General features: G+C 48.2%; 1 protein-coding gene across 4 annotated transcripts in view; it reads left to right on the forward strand.

Moving 5' to 3' along the window:
• PIK3C2B (phosphatidylinositol-4-phosphate 3-kinase catalytic subunit type 2 beta) overlaps nucleotides 1–13,352 on the forward strand; it is a 91,549-nt gene that overhangs the window by 51,588 nt on the left and 26,609 nt on the right. For all 4 annotated transcript variants that reach the window (XM_010590243.3, XM_010590242.3, XM_064273334.1 and 1 more), the window contains 8 exons: nucleotides 833–1,021; nucleotides 2,182–2,275; nucleotides 2,443–2,537; nucleotides 3,528–3,708; nucleotides 4,382–4,489; nucleotides 5,094–5,186; nucleotides 6,257–6,386; nucleotides 7,247–7,380. In XM_010590243.3, the coding sequence (XP_010588545.1) occupies nucleotides 833–1,021; nucleotides 2,182–2,275; nucleotides 2,443–2,537; nucleotides 3,528–3,708; nucleotides 4,382–4,489; nucleotides 5,094–5,186; nucleotides 6,257–6,386; nucleotides 7,247–7,380 (1,024 nt within the window). The remainder of the gene's footprint in view (nucleotides 1–832; nucleotides 1,022–2,181; nucleotides 2,276–2,442; nucleotides 2,538–3,527; nucleotides 3,709–4,381; nucleotides 4,490–5,093; nucleotides 5,187–6,256; nucleotides 6,387–7,246; nucleotides 7,381–13,352) is intronic.

A 13,352-nucleotide genomic window follows, 5' to 3' on the forward strand; every position in this document is an offset into this window, starting at 1 on the left:
AAGAGAGAAGGGGCTCATCTCTCCCTCATGTTCCACCAAGGGCAGCCAGAGCAGCTGCAGCCCTCTCCTGGCCCCATTCCTCTACTGACCCCTCACTTCATTATCCCCTCTGCTCCCTTCTCCCATTAGACACCTGATCTCCGGCAAGGCCCAATTAGCTGCAGGTTCTATTAAACTGCCAGCTGGTTCCTGGAGGCCCCAGGAGGCCTCTCAGCTACCCAGACCCTGACATGTGGGAACCACTGCCCTCTGGTGGCTCAGCTTGGGAGTGGTGCCCTGGGACACCTTTGGGAGAGGTGGCAAGTTTGGTGCCCTTGGCCTGTGCGTTCTGCCTCAGTCTGAGATGCCCCTGAGTTAGGATCAAAGGGGAGATTTGGCCCTGATCCCCAAACTTGGCTCCACACTCAGATCACCTGAGGGTCTGGTCTTTGAAAACTACTGATGCCTGGCTCCCATTCCCAGACATTCTGATTTAACACTTCTTGGGTATGACTTTTTGGTTATTTCCACCTCTTGGCTACTGTGAAAAGTGCTGCAGTGAACGTTGGTGTACGGGCTTCCGTTTGAGTTTCTGCCTTCAGTTCTTCTGCGTGTAGACCTAGGACTGGGATTGTTGGGTCATATGGTAGTTCTGTGTTCAACTTTTTGAGGAACTGCCAGACTGTTTTCCACAGTGGCTGCACCGTTTTTACATTCTAGGCATGGGGTTTTTATGAAGTTCCCCAGGTAATGCTCAGGTGCAGCAAAGTTGGGGAACCACTACATTGGGGCGTGTGTAGCATCCCCTTGGAGTAATACTGTGCCCTCTCCCACCGCCCGCCCCCACCCCCAGGCTCACTGATGCTGACAAGAAGCGCCTGTGGGAAAAGCGTTATTATTGCCACTCGGAGGTGAGCTCGCTGCCCCTGGTGCTTGCCAGCGCCCCCAGCTGGGAGTGGGCGTGCCTTCCTGACATCTATGTGCTGTTGAAGCAGTGGACCCACATGAACCACCAGGATGCCCTGGGGCTCCTGCATGCCATGTGAGTGTGATGCCCACCTTTCCTGACCACGTGCCCTTCCAGAAGCCAGTGCTTGGCACTGCCCACCACTGACCTGAGCTGGCCCTGGGGAAGGTAGTGACATGTGCCTGTGTCTCCAGGGCTTTTCCACATTTCCTTTTACTTTGTCTCAATTTTTCATCCAACATTACGTTGCAAACGTGTCAAATCCAACAAAATTGAAAGAATTGTACAGAATTTATACTCATCACCTAGCTTTACTGCTAACCTTGTACTGTCTGTCTATCCACTCTGCTCTCCACCCATCCATCCATCTTATTTATTTTTATGCATTTGGAAGTATACTGGCAAACATCATTAAATTCCCTCCTAAATATCTTAGCATGCGTATCATTAACTGCAGCTCAGTGTTTATGGTTTTTCCCTTTTGAGGTAACATTTATAGACAAGAAAATGCCCAAACATTAAGTGTACATTTGCTGAGTTTTGACAAATGCATACACCTGTGTAACCCAAACCCTATCACTTAGTTAACACCTTACCAGTCCTGTCTTTCCCTCCTTCCCCTGAAGGGCTGTCTGGGGACATGAGGCTCCCAGGCTCAGATCCCTGCATCCTAGTATTCCTGGCTGATTTCTCCCTACTCTCAGTTATCAGCATCGACTCAATCCATGTGTCCTACCTTCGGGACTTTTTAGGCAATGGCCTTGCTAACCTCTTACCAGAGTAATTCGGCCAAGGTGTACTGGCCTGTGCAAAATTCCACTGTTCTGTTATTTGCCTGGGAGATTTGCATCTCAGGATGGTACCGAGACACGATAATGCTGTAACCCACGTGAAAGTTCTTTGACGATGGGAATTTCTGGCACAGTGGGACTCAAGGAAGAGATCTGTGGGAATAGGGCTGGGGCTGAGGACTTTACCCCATTTTCTCTACATCACACAAGGAATGAGAGTGGTCACCCACCTGTGCCTCTGTGGCCTGAGGTGGACTCTGACCATGGGGTGGGATCATTCCGGAGAAGGTGCTAAGGACCCTTCTAGTGGCTTTGGTGAACCCCAAGGAACGTTGCCTTTCCTCCATCTATGCCTGTCCACCCTCTGAAGCGTAGGCGGTGAGGGGGTTTGGCTGTGCCTCAGAGCCTGTGGCTGGGTGTCAGGGCCTGGGCTCTGTTTTGCAGCTTCCCAGACCAAGAGGTGCGGCGCATGGCTGTCCAGTGGATCAGCTCGCTCTCGGACGCCGAGCTGCTAGACTACTTGCCCCAGCTGGTGCAGGTGGGTAGACTAGCCTGCCCTCCAGTTCTAATGGTCCAACCCCAAGACCCCAAGTCAGGCTGCACTCTGCCCCCTGAGAACCCGGGGTCCCCAGTGGGCCAGCAGTAGGTGTAGGTGGGGGCAGTTAACAAAGCCTCATGCGTCCATCCTCCCTTCCTCCTATGCAGGCCCTCAAGTATGAGTGCTACCTGGACAGTCCCTTGGTGCGCTTCCTCCTGAAGCGAGCAGTCTCTGACTTGAGAGTGACTCACTACTTCTTCTGGTAAAGCTGTGTGCGGAAGGGTAGGGGGAGATGTGTGGCCTACACGCCGGAGTGTTTCACTCCAAGGCCTGCAAGGGTGAGGGGCTGAGTCGTCAGGGCTCCAGAATGCTGCTGACGTACCCTGTGGCCTTAAGCTGGCATCTTGTCCTCAGGCGGCTCTCAGTTCACCCCACTGCAGTACAGTGAGGGTCATCTCTGCCCTTCCCTGTACCCACCTGTGGCAGAAATATACAGGGGAACTAAGCACAGGCATGCTTTGAGCTCCCTCTGCTCAAAGACTGAGTGGACACAGACTTAGTTGTGGGGACAGATAAAACATGCCTGTATAGGGTCTGCGTGATGTTGTTGTTGGGTGCCGTTAGATCGATTCCAACTCACAGCAACCCCATGCGACAGAGTAGAAGTGCCCCATAGGGTTTTCTTGGCTGTAATCTTTTTTTTTTTCTTTCACAAAATCTTTATTGGCCTTTTTTTTTTTTAATTTCATATACTTTTTTTTTAATTTATTTATTGTGCTTTAGGTGAAAGTTTACAAATCAAGTCAGTCTCTCGTACAAAAAGCCATACACACCCCGCTGTGCACTCCCAGCTGCCCTCCCCGTAATGAGATAGCCGTTCCTCCTGTCCACCCTGTATTCCCCGTGTCCATTCAGCCAGCTCCTGTCCGCCTCTTCCTTCTCACCTCGCCACCAGGCAGGAGTCACCCGCACAGTCTCATGTGGCTACTTGAGCCACAAAGTTCACTGCTCACAAGCATCACTGTCCGTCTTATGGTCCAGGCCAATCCCTTATGTGAGCAGATCGCCAGGTCTTTCTCCCGCAGCCACTGGGTGCGTTTGAACTTCCACCCTTTCAGTTAGGAGCCAAATGCTTAATAAATTTTCCCTCCCAAATTTGGGTGGGTTTTATACTTGGGTTTGGCCCCCTCATCCCCGCCCTTGCCTGTGATCCCTAGACTCTCCAGGCTTCACACTCCCCTCTGCCTTGTAGGTTGCTGAAGGATGGCCTCAAGGACTCTCAGTTCAGCATCCGCTACCAGTATCTGCTGGCGGCCCTGTTGTGCTGCTGCGGGAAGGGGCTGCGAGAGGAGTTTAACCGCCAGTGCTGGCTCGTCAACACCCTGGCCAAGCTGGCCCAGCAGGTCCGGGAGGCCGCCCCGTCGGCACGGCAGGTGAGCCGGGAGAGGCTGCCTCTGCCCGTTTCCAGCCCCAAGCTTCTGCGGCCGCTCAGGTCATTAACCTCTCAGGCATCCTGACCAGCAGGGTAGCAGTTTTGTTTGTTGTCAAGGCTGAGCACAGTTGTGTAAGTTGCTCACTGCCCAAGAGCCCCCAACCAGAGGGAGCAAGTGAGGGCTGAAATCCAGCCATACGTGGTTCACTAGGCTGTGAGCCATGGCTCAGGACTGCAGCCACCCACAGACAGCACCTTTATCTGTTTGCACAAAGGTACTTTCTTGGGCCAGCAGCGTTCCTGGTTGCCAACATTTAAAACCTGTGAAATTCCATAATAAAGTTTAGATTGTTGGCTTCCCTGGCAACAGCCTGAATAACAGCTCCCCCTTGAGAAGTGGCCTGCCTGCCTTCATGATGGCCTGTTCCACGCTGTTCTGTTATGTGCCTGGCCTCCACAGGTCCTTGGGCTTGCTGCCCCTGTACTGTCCCAGGCTGGGGGATGAGTCGGGTGGTTTTCCTTCTTCAGGGCCCTCTTGAAGGTGGCCCATCCTCCTCAGGGGGTGGTTTTCATGCAGCCACCTCTGGGCACCCACTCCTGGAGGACACCTGGCTCTGAGTGGAGCTGATGGCCCCTCACCTCAGCTCCCACTCCCCTTCTCCCCTCCCTCTCAGGGGATCCTCCGCACTGGCCTGGAAGACGTGAAGCAGTTCTTTGCTCTCAACGGCTCATGCCGCCTGCCGCTCAGTCCCAGTCTGCTGGTCAAGGGCATCGTGTCCAGGGTGAGTGACCAGTAGGTCTGGGACTCTCAGAGTACGGAGGGTCTGCAGAGTGTGGTTGTCACTGACTTGCTTAGTCATTGAGAGGTACAAGGAAGAAAGGCGTATTTGTGGCCTTCTCCTCCTCCCAACATGTGTGGACTTTTGCCCACCAGCCGTGCAGGGTGGAGGACTTGGGTTGGAGGCTGGGTGTCCCTCCCTGATGATGTTGGAGATGTAGTCAGGGAAGGTGATGATAATGGCAGCTGTCATTTCACACTTATGGAACACTGTCTCTGTGCCTGGCACTGTCCTCTGGGCTTTATCCCTGCAGCTCCATGTAGTCGGTATTACTGTGAGGCCATTTTACAGAGGAGTAAACTGAAGCCTAGGGACGGTATGTGACACACAGAAGTCACCCAATGGGAAGTTGGGTGCAGAATGCCCTGAAGGGGTGAGAGATCAGAGGCCGGAGTTGAGGTCCTAACAAACTGAACCTGGATGACGGGTGCTGAGAAATCTGGAGGAGATAATGAGCGGGTCCTGGTGGACCAGCCATAGAAAGGCAGACTGCACCTTGATCCCTTTTCTTCCCTCACCCGCTTCGCTGCCCTCTTTGCCATGGCAGGACTGTTCCTACTTCAACTCCAATGCCGTCCCCCTCAAGCTGTCCTTCCAAAACATGGACCCGCTGGGTGAGAATATCCGTGTCATCTTCAAGGTGAGAGTCCTTTGCTCAGGATGGTGGGACCAAGGTGGGGCAGAAGAGGGTAGAGGAAGCACGGGGGTGGCAGAAGCAGCCCCGGGCCATTTTCTCCCCACTATTCCATGCTGCCTTTCTGATCCGTGAAAGACTGTCAGGTGAAAAAGGAAATAGTCTAATTCTGGGCAGTCCCCAGGGCTAGGGACAGAGTGTTGGGAAGCATAGCGAGGTAACTGACAGCCCATTTTGCAGAAGCCCTTTCTAGGAGTCGGAGCTGTCCAACAGTGGAATGGGTAAGGTGGTGATCTGCTTGTCCCTGGGAGTAATCAAGCAGAGGCTGAATGACCATGTGGCAGGGATGTTAAAGAGGAAATTAATATATCAGGCGTAGGTTGGACTAGGTAAACCCTAAGCTCCCTTCTGACTCCAGCACATCCACGATTCTGAGAAGTAAATGATAGTCTTGGAGCATGTAATCTAGTGGAGGAGACAAAATGATTTAGTAGCTTAAAGTATATATTTGCTGTGTGTAAATTCCAAACCAGGGGGACAGGGTGGGGGTGGGGGCTGATGGTCAGGGAGGAAGAGGATCTGTTAAAAACTCATTGCTGTCAAGTTGATTCCGACTCATAGTGTGACCCTATTGGACAGGATAGAACTGCCCCACAGGGTTGCCAAGGCTTGGACAGGATAGAACTGCCCCACAGGGTTGCCAAGGCTGTAGTCTTTACGGAAGCAGACAGCCACATCTTTCTTTTCTGGAGCAGCTGGTGAGCTTGAACCGCTGACCTCTTGGTTAGCAGCTAAGCGATTTCACCGCTGCACCACCAGGGCTCCTTTGAAGGGAGCCTGAATCCAGTTCAAGTGGTGTGTGGAGTGGAGGGAGGATGGGACACCGCCTGGGCACAGTGTGAAGGCTTCTTGAGCCTGTGTTAGCTGAGTGAGCAGGTCAGAGGTGCAGGTGGGAGGACAGGGCCATCCCTCCCTGTCACTGTCCTTTGGGCCCACCTGGGAGCCGGGGGGTGGGGAGGTGATGGAGACCAGCTCTGGCACATCCGGCCCTGAGGCCATGCTCTTCCTCCCTCCAGTGCGGGGACGACCTTCGCCAAGACATGCTAACCCTTCAGATGATCCGCATCATGAGCAAGATCTGGGTCCAGGAGGGGCTAGACATGCGCATGGTCATATTCCGCTGCTTCTCCACCGGCCGGGGCAGAGGTCAGTGGGGAGGAGGGGGTGAAGACGCAGGTGGGAGGGAGGGGTGGGCCCTTTGTTTACTGCCCTCTGCTCGTCCCCCAGTTCCCCAGCACGAACTCTAAATGTCTCTGGGAAGATGAAAAGGAGAAGATTGTTTCATTAGAGGCCGTGAAATGGCATAAAAAAAGAAGGAAGGGAGAGAGACATAAAATAAAACAGACGTGGAGACATAAGAACCAAACCTATTGTATAGTCTTTGCTTGGTTCCTGATTCAGACTTAAAAAAAAGACATTTTTGAGACAATTAGGAAAATCTGAATGTGGATTGGGTATTAGATCATATGTAGGAATGCATGCTAAGTTTTGGGATATGACGATGGCATGGTGGTATGTCTGCGTTAGTTATATACTTGAAGTATTTATGAGTGAAATAACATGTCTGGAATTTGCTTTAAAATACTCCAGCCAGGAAAGAGAAAAAAAAAAAAAAGCAGAATTGGACGAGTGAACTAACTAGGGGAAACAAAATTAGCAAAGTGTTAACTTTTGAAGGTGGGTAATGGCTGTATGTGAATTTATGGTACTGTTTCCTCTGTTCTTATGTATATTTGGAATTTTCCAGTATAACATTTGAGAATGTAAGAGAGCAGTAGGTGTGAGCTGGGAAAGCAGCAAGTCACAGGGTGGCATATGAGACTTGGGGAATGACCCTCCTTTCCACCGTTATCCTTGCCCCCGGTTTCGTGCCCGTATTATCAGGCTTAGTCCCTCTGCCCTTGAGCCTGACTTACAGGGGAGCACCCCACAAAGCCCTCACAGTCCACTCCCCACAGCGCCCCTCACTCCGCTCCGGAGGGTGACCCTGATTCCTCCTCTCTCAGGGATGGTGGAGATGATCCCCAATGCCGAGACCCTACGCAAGATCCAGGTGGAGCACGGGGTGACGGGCTCCTTCAAGGACCGGCCCCTGGCTGACTGGCTGCAGAAGCACAACCCTGGTGACGAATATGAGAAGGTAGACCCAGGGGCTGCGGTGTGCGTGCCTGACTGGCGCTTGGCTGTCGTCTTACTTTCCTGGTTGCTATAACATAGACCACAAGTGGGTGACTTTAAAGAACAGCAGTTTATTTTCTCATGGTTCGGAGGCTAGAAGTCCATACCCAGGGTTCACGCTCTAGGGGAAAACTCTCTGTAGGCTCTGGGGGAAGGTCCTTGTCTCCTTCAGCTTTTGTAGCCCCAGAATTCCTCAGTTTCCTGGCAGTCTTCACTTTGTATCTGTCTTGTAGTTTTTGCTTCCTTGTGCATCTAATCTGCTGTTTTTATATCTCAGAAGTGATTAGGGCCAGTACACACCCTGTGTTGACACAGCCTCATTAGCAAAAAATCAAATCCCCCTGGCAGATCCAGTTTTGTTCTTGACTTAGTTTTTGTCATGGATTTGAGACTTAGGACACACCAGGTGTTACAGAGTAGAACTGCTCCATAGGGTTTTCTTGGCTGTGATCTTTACGGAAGCAGATCACCAGGCCCATTTCTTCCTCGGTGCTGCTGGGTGGGTTCCAACCATGCCAACCTTTTGGTTACCAGCCAAGTTTGTGCTTCCTTCCTGGCAAATAGAGTTTTGGAGAAGGGGGGCCAACTTTTGAGAACCCCTCCTAATCGTGCCTCCATCTAATTCCTCCTGTGCTCTCAGAGGGGCTCAGTGGTACCTATAGAATAAGAGTTTATTGGGAGAGATGTTGGAGACCATTTCAGTCCAATCCGCCTTTTTATAGACGTGAACTAAGAGTCACTTAGTTGTTCCTCATTATGGAGCTGGTTTGTGGCAGGGCTGTAACTCGCTCTAGGATTGGGGTTCAATATGAGACAGAGGTAATAGAAAGGGGCCTGGCTTGTTCCTAAGGCGGGACTTCACTAGGTGGTAGGACTTTGTGGCCTACTATGGTCCAGTGCCGGTTCACAGCTTCACAGGGCTAGTCCTTGGGATGATTAGATGTAGGGAAGGAGGGAACAAGTCACAATAACCAAACTCATAAGAGACTGACTATGAGCCAGGATGCTAATTTGTATAAATTTAACTTCCAAGGGGATCCAGATACTATATATATATATATATATATATATATATATATACATTTCAGTGTTTAAATTTTATTTATTTTTGTCATTGAGAACGTACACAACAAAACATATACCAGTTCAACAATTTCTACATGTACCATTTGGTGACATTGATTACATTCTTCGAGTTGTTTAACCACTCTTACCCCCCTTTTCTGAGTTGTTCCTCCCCTATCAACATAAACTCAGGGCCCCCTAAGGTTCCTATCCAATCTTTGAGTTGCTGTTGTCCATTTGATCCCATATAGATAGGTAAGATACCCTGGTGGTGTAGTGGTTAAGAGCTCCAGCTGCTAACCACAAGGCTGGCAGTTTGAATCCACCAGGCGCTCCTTGGAAGCTCCTTGGAGTAGTTCTACGCTGTCCTATACAGTCGTTACGAGTCAGACTCGACCTAATTTTGAATTGATCAGTGCATTTTATCCCTGAGGAAAAACCTACACAGGAAGCCAAATTATGATTAGAATGTTGTTTAGTGAACATGTAATTAAAAGAAACCAAACCCATTGCCGTCGAGTTGACTCTGACTTACAGTGACCCTATAGGACAGGGTAGAACTGCCTCATAGGGTTTCCAAGGAGTAGCCAGTGAATTCGAACTGCTGACCTTTTGGTTAGCAGCCAAGCTCTTAACCACTGCGCCACCAGGGCTCCGAACATGTAATTAGATGATCTTAAATGGTCTTAAATGTTTGCATTCCCCAGGGTTTAATTCCTAGCCTGCTGTGTGCTCTCTCTGCATTCTTTTTGTGTCAGCCCAACCTCTCTTATTACTTTAACTACCACCCATATGCTGATGGCTTCCAAAGCCCTTGCTCTGGCCCTCTTCCCTCCCTTCAAATGTATACTCTTTAGCCATCTGCTTCTCACACATACCCATTCGTGTTTCACCAACGCCTCAAGCTGGTATAGGCAAAACCAAATTTCCTGTCTCGCCTTCACCTCTTAAAACCTGCTTTTTGTGTGTTTCGTATCATTAAATGGCATGTTGCTGTCCAATCACCCAAGCCACAGACCCGTGACTTTCCTTGATCCTTCCTTCTGCCTCAGCTCCTGCAGTACCATGCCCTGTTGTTTCTTCTCCCCTAATACCTCCCAACTCCGTCCTCTTCTTTCTGTTTCCTTACAAATGCTTTAGTTCAGCTATTCTCTGTCTGTCCACTAAACCACTGGAATGGCCTCTCCTCCTTCCACTGCATCCTCTGCTTGGTTTCCTGAGTTTTTGTTTTTTTATGAAGTGCAAGCCTGCCCATGTCAATCCTTTGCTCTAAGTTCATCAGTGGCTCCCTGTGTCCTAAAGATAAGTCCAGCCTCCTTAGCCTTGCGTGCACAGCCTTTTATAATCCAGCCTGTCTACCTCTGCAGTCTCATCCACTGCGCTTTCCCATCTTATGCTCTGGCTCAGGGCGTCGCTGCCTTTTCCTCGATAGCATTAGGCAGTGTTCCCTTTGCCTGGAACGCCATTTCTCCCTTGCCCATCCCTTGAAACCTACTCCCTTCATTGATACCGAGGGTAGAGTTAGTTTCTCTGTGTATGTTCTTATTACATACATTTATCATGTTTACTATGACACTCGTTACACCGGTAGGAAGTAATCACAGTTCTAACACCTGGTACAGTGTTGCTGTGTGGCGGGTGTTTAACGCCTGAAAAACATGTGGAAGGTAAATAATACGTGGGGGCTGGGGGAAGAATCGATATTATTTCTCTCCAAGAGTAGAGGGGCTTTTTGTGGAGTCGGGCTATATTTGCCTACCTGGGCCTAAGGAAAACCCCCACAACAATCTCATCAGGTGAAAACACGCATAGTATAGTTGAAAGAGTTGAGTTAAAATCATTGCATTACCTGCCTGCCATGATTTTTGGGCAAATCAATTAACTTCTTTGAGTTTCAGCTCCCTTGTCTATAAGGTGAGGGGACTGAGCAGTTGCTAAGGCTCTTCCACCTCTAACAGCCTATAGATGTTTAATGGTGGTCTCTGAAAGGTACTTTCTTCCACTGGCAAAATGTGCTGGTTCCCTGTGGTGACTTCCGGGAGGAAAGAACTAGAGATGTCTTTCTTTTGTCCAGCTACTCATCAGAGAGGTTCTCTTCCATCCTACAAGCGAAGCCCCTAGATCAGGAGGGCATCCCTTTATGTGATGAGACTTCTTGCCAGTAAAAAGCGAGCCCCTGGTGTAACTTAGTCAGGTGGTAAGTGCTGAGTAATTTTCCCACAGGCGTACAGCTGTTTTGTGAGCCAAGACTGGATGCATTTAAGGAAGAAAGGATATCTGTGAGAGGAAAACCAGCTAACAGAGGTGAAGGTCAGGCCTGGGAGTTGATGGTCTGTATTACTTGTTAAGCAGTTTCTCTTCATTCATATATGTATTTCCCTTTCATAGAAATCACCTTTTTCTTCCAGAATTCTGTGATATCTTTATAGACTTTCCATTCTTGGTTTCCTGTGGTTTGATCATCCAGTCGTAATATGACAAGTAGTGGGGTGGGGGGCAGAGGAGGGCTTCTGTGTGTGGCTGGTTTTAGAATAGGGCTTCTGGAACAGCCTAGAAGCCCTCAGGGGGGCTTATAATTACTTGGGATATAAGACCCTGACCCCTGGAGAATGGGGGTAGGTGATGGTTCAATGGCAGAATTCTCACCCTCCATGCAAGAGACCCAGGATTGATTCCCAGCCAATGTACCCCATGTACAGCCACCACCCGTCTGTCAGTGGAGGCTTGCGTGTTGCTGTGATGCTGAACAGGTATCAACAGAGCTTTAGACAAAGACAGACTAAGAAGGAACGCCTGGCAATGTACTTACAGAAATCAGCCAGTGGAAGCCTATGACTCACAGTGATCTGATCTGCAACTCATGGGGATGGTGCAGGATCCAGCAGCATTTTGTTCCATTGTGCACGGAGTCACCATGAGTTGGGGTCCAACTCCATGGTGGCTAACAAACCCTGGGGAAGTGTAGATGAAGCACCAAGTGAATGGTGGTGGCGGTGGATCTGTAGGGCTCAGAGGAGGAGCAGGAGTCAGTCTGAGCTGGGAAGGTCTGGGAACAGTGTGGGATTCAAGGAGGGTCCTTGAAAAAAATTTGTGGAGGGAGAGAGGATGGATGTTCTACATCTGGGAAGCTTTCTCTCATTCTCAATTTTGTACATTTCTTGTTGGCTATGACAACTGTTGCCAGCTGCTGATGAGACTTTCTTGAGTCCTTGAGAATTCTGAAAACCTCACAAAGTGCATTGCAGTGCTGATTCCTGGACAGATTAAGGTGGATTCCTCTTCCCCTATTTTAAACTCAAAAATATCTCTAACACATTTTACCAGCTAGAGTTGTCTGATTAACACTGCCTCAGCACTTCTTTGGAGTGAGGTGACTTTAGTTAGCAGTTAGCTGGTGTCAAGAACTCTGGGAATGGCAGTTTTATTTGGGGCAAGAGGAAGGGCAGGAGAATTCTGAGCAGGGTCAATAAATGTTTGTTGAGGGAATTAATGAATGAACCATGCCTACTTCCCAGTTGTGATGAAAAATGGCATCAATGAAAGCATCTTTTTTTTAATAGTATTTTATTGTGTTTTCACTGAAAGTTTACACAGCAAATTAAGTTCCCATTTAACAGTTTATACATAATTTGTTCAGTGACATTGATTATATTTTATACAGTGTGTCAATTTTCTTATTACTTCTGTTCTGGTTGTTCCATTTCCAGTAATCTGATCGTCCTGTCCCCTTGCTTTCTGGTCTTTGCTTTACAGGAAATGTTGACCGTTTGGCTTCATATAGATGATCTTTTTAGCCAGCACAGTACTGATGGGTGATATTGTTTATTTTATGAGCCAGTTATGTAGCTAAAAGATGGCCTTATGCAATAGTTTTGGTGCAAGGTTTAAAGAATTATCTCAGGGCAATAGTCTCGGGGAGTCTTCCATTCTCAACTGGTCCAGTAAGTCTGGACATTTAAACAACTGGAGTCCTGTCCACATTTTATTTCTATTTTATTAGGATCCATCTATTGTGGCCATGATCAGAATGGATGGTAGTGGTAATAACTCACCATCTATTTCTCCCACTTAATTTTTTTGTGCTGAGTAGTTTATTTTTATATACTGTCTTTTCCTCGTATTCATTGTTGTTGATTTTGTTTTTGCTGAGTCTTTTTTTTTTTTTTTTTTTGTATTTTATTTTGATGAGTAGGATTGTTAGTCTCCTTTATGGTTACCTTAATATTTACCCCATTTTTCTAAGTTTAAACCTAACGTTTATTTCTTTATATCGCCTTGACTTCCTCTGCATATGAAAGATCTATGACTACATTTTTTAGTCCCTCTTTATTGTTTTAATGTTGTCATCTTTTACATAATGACATTGCTGTTTCCCTGTTTTGAGCACTTTTTAAATCTTGATTTATTTTTGTGATTTCCCTATCTGGGTTGACATCTGGTTGCTCTGTCCTGTGATCTAGTCTTGGGTTGGTATCTGATATTATGGATTTTCTAACCAGAGAACACTCCCTTTAGTATTTCTTGTAGTTTTGGTTTGGTTTTTACTAATTCCCTAAACTTCTGTTTATCTGGAAATGTCCTAATTTCACCTTCATATTTGAGAGACAGTTTTGCTGGATATATGATTCTTGGCTGGCAATTTTTTTCCTTCGGTGCTTTATATAAGTCATCTCATTGCCTTCTTGCCTGCATGGTTTTGGCCGAATAGTCCGAGCTTATTCTTATTGACTCTCCTTTGTAGGTGACTTTTCGTTTATCCCTAGCTGCTCTTAAAATCTCTTTTTATCTTTCATTTTGGCATGTTTGATTATAATATGTCTCGGTGACTTTCTTTTTAGATCTACCTTATGTGGAGTTTGATGAGCATCT

The sequence above is a fragment of the Loxodonta africana genome, chromosome 20 (genome assembly GCF_030014295.1).
Source record: "Loxodonta africana isolate mLoxAfr1 chromosome 20, mLoxAfr1.hap2, whole genome shotgun sequence".
Classification (NCBI taxonomy): domain Eukaryota; kingdom Metazoa; phylum Chordata; class Mammalia; order Proboscidea; family Elephantidae; genus Loxodonta; species Loxodonta africana.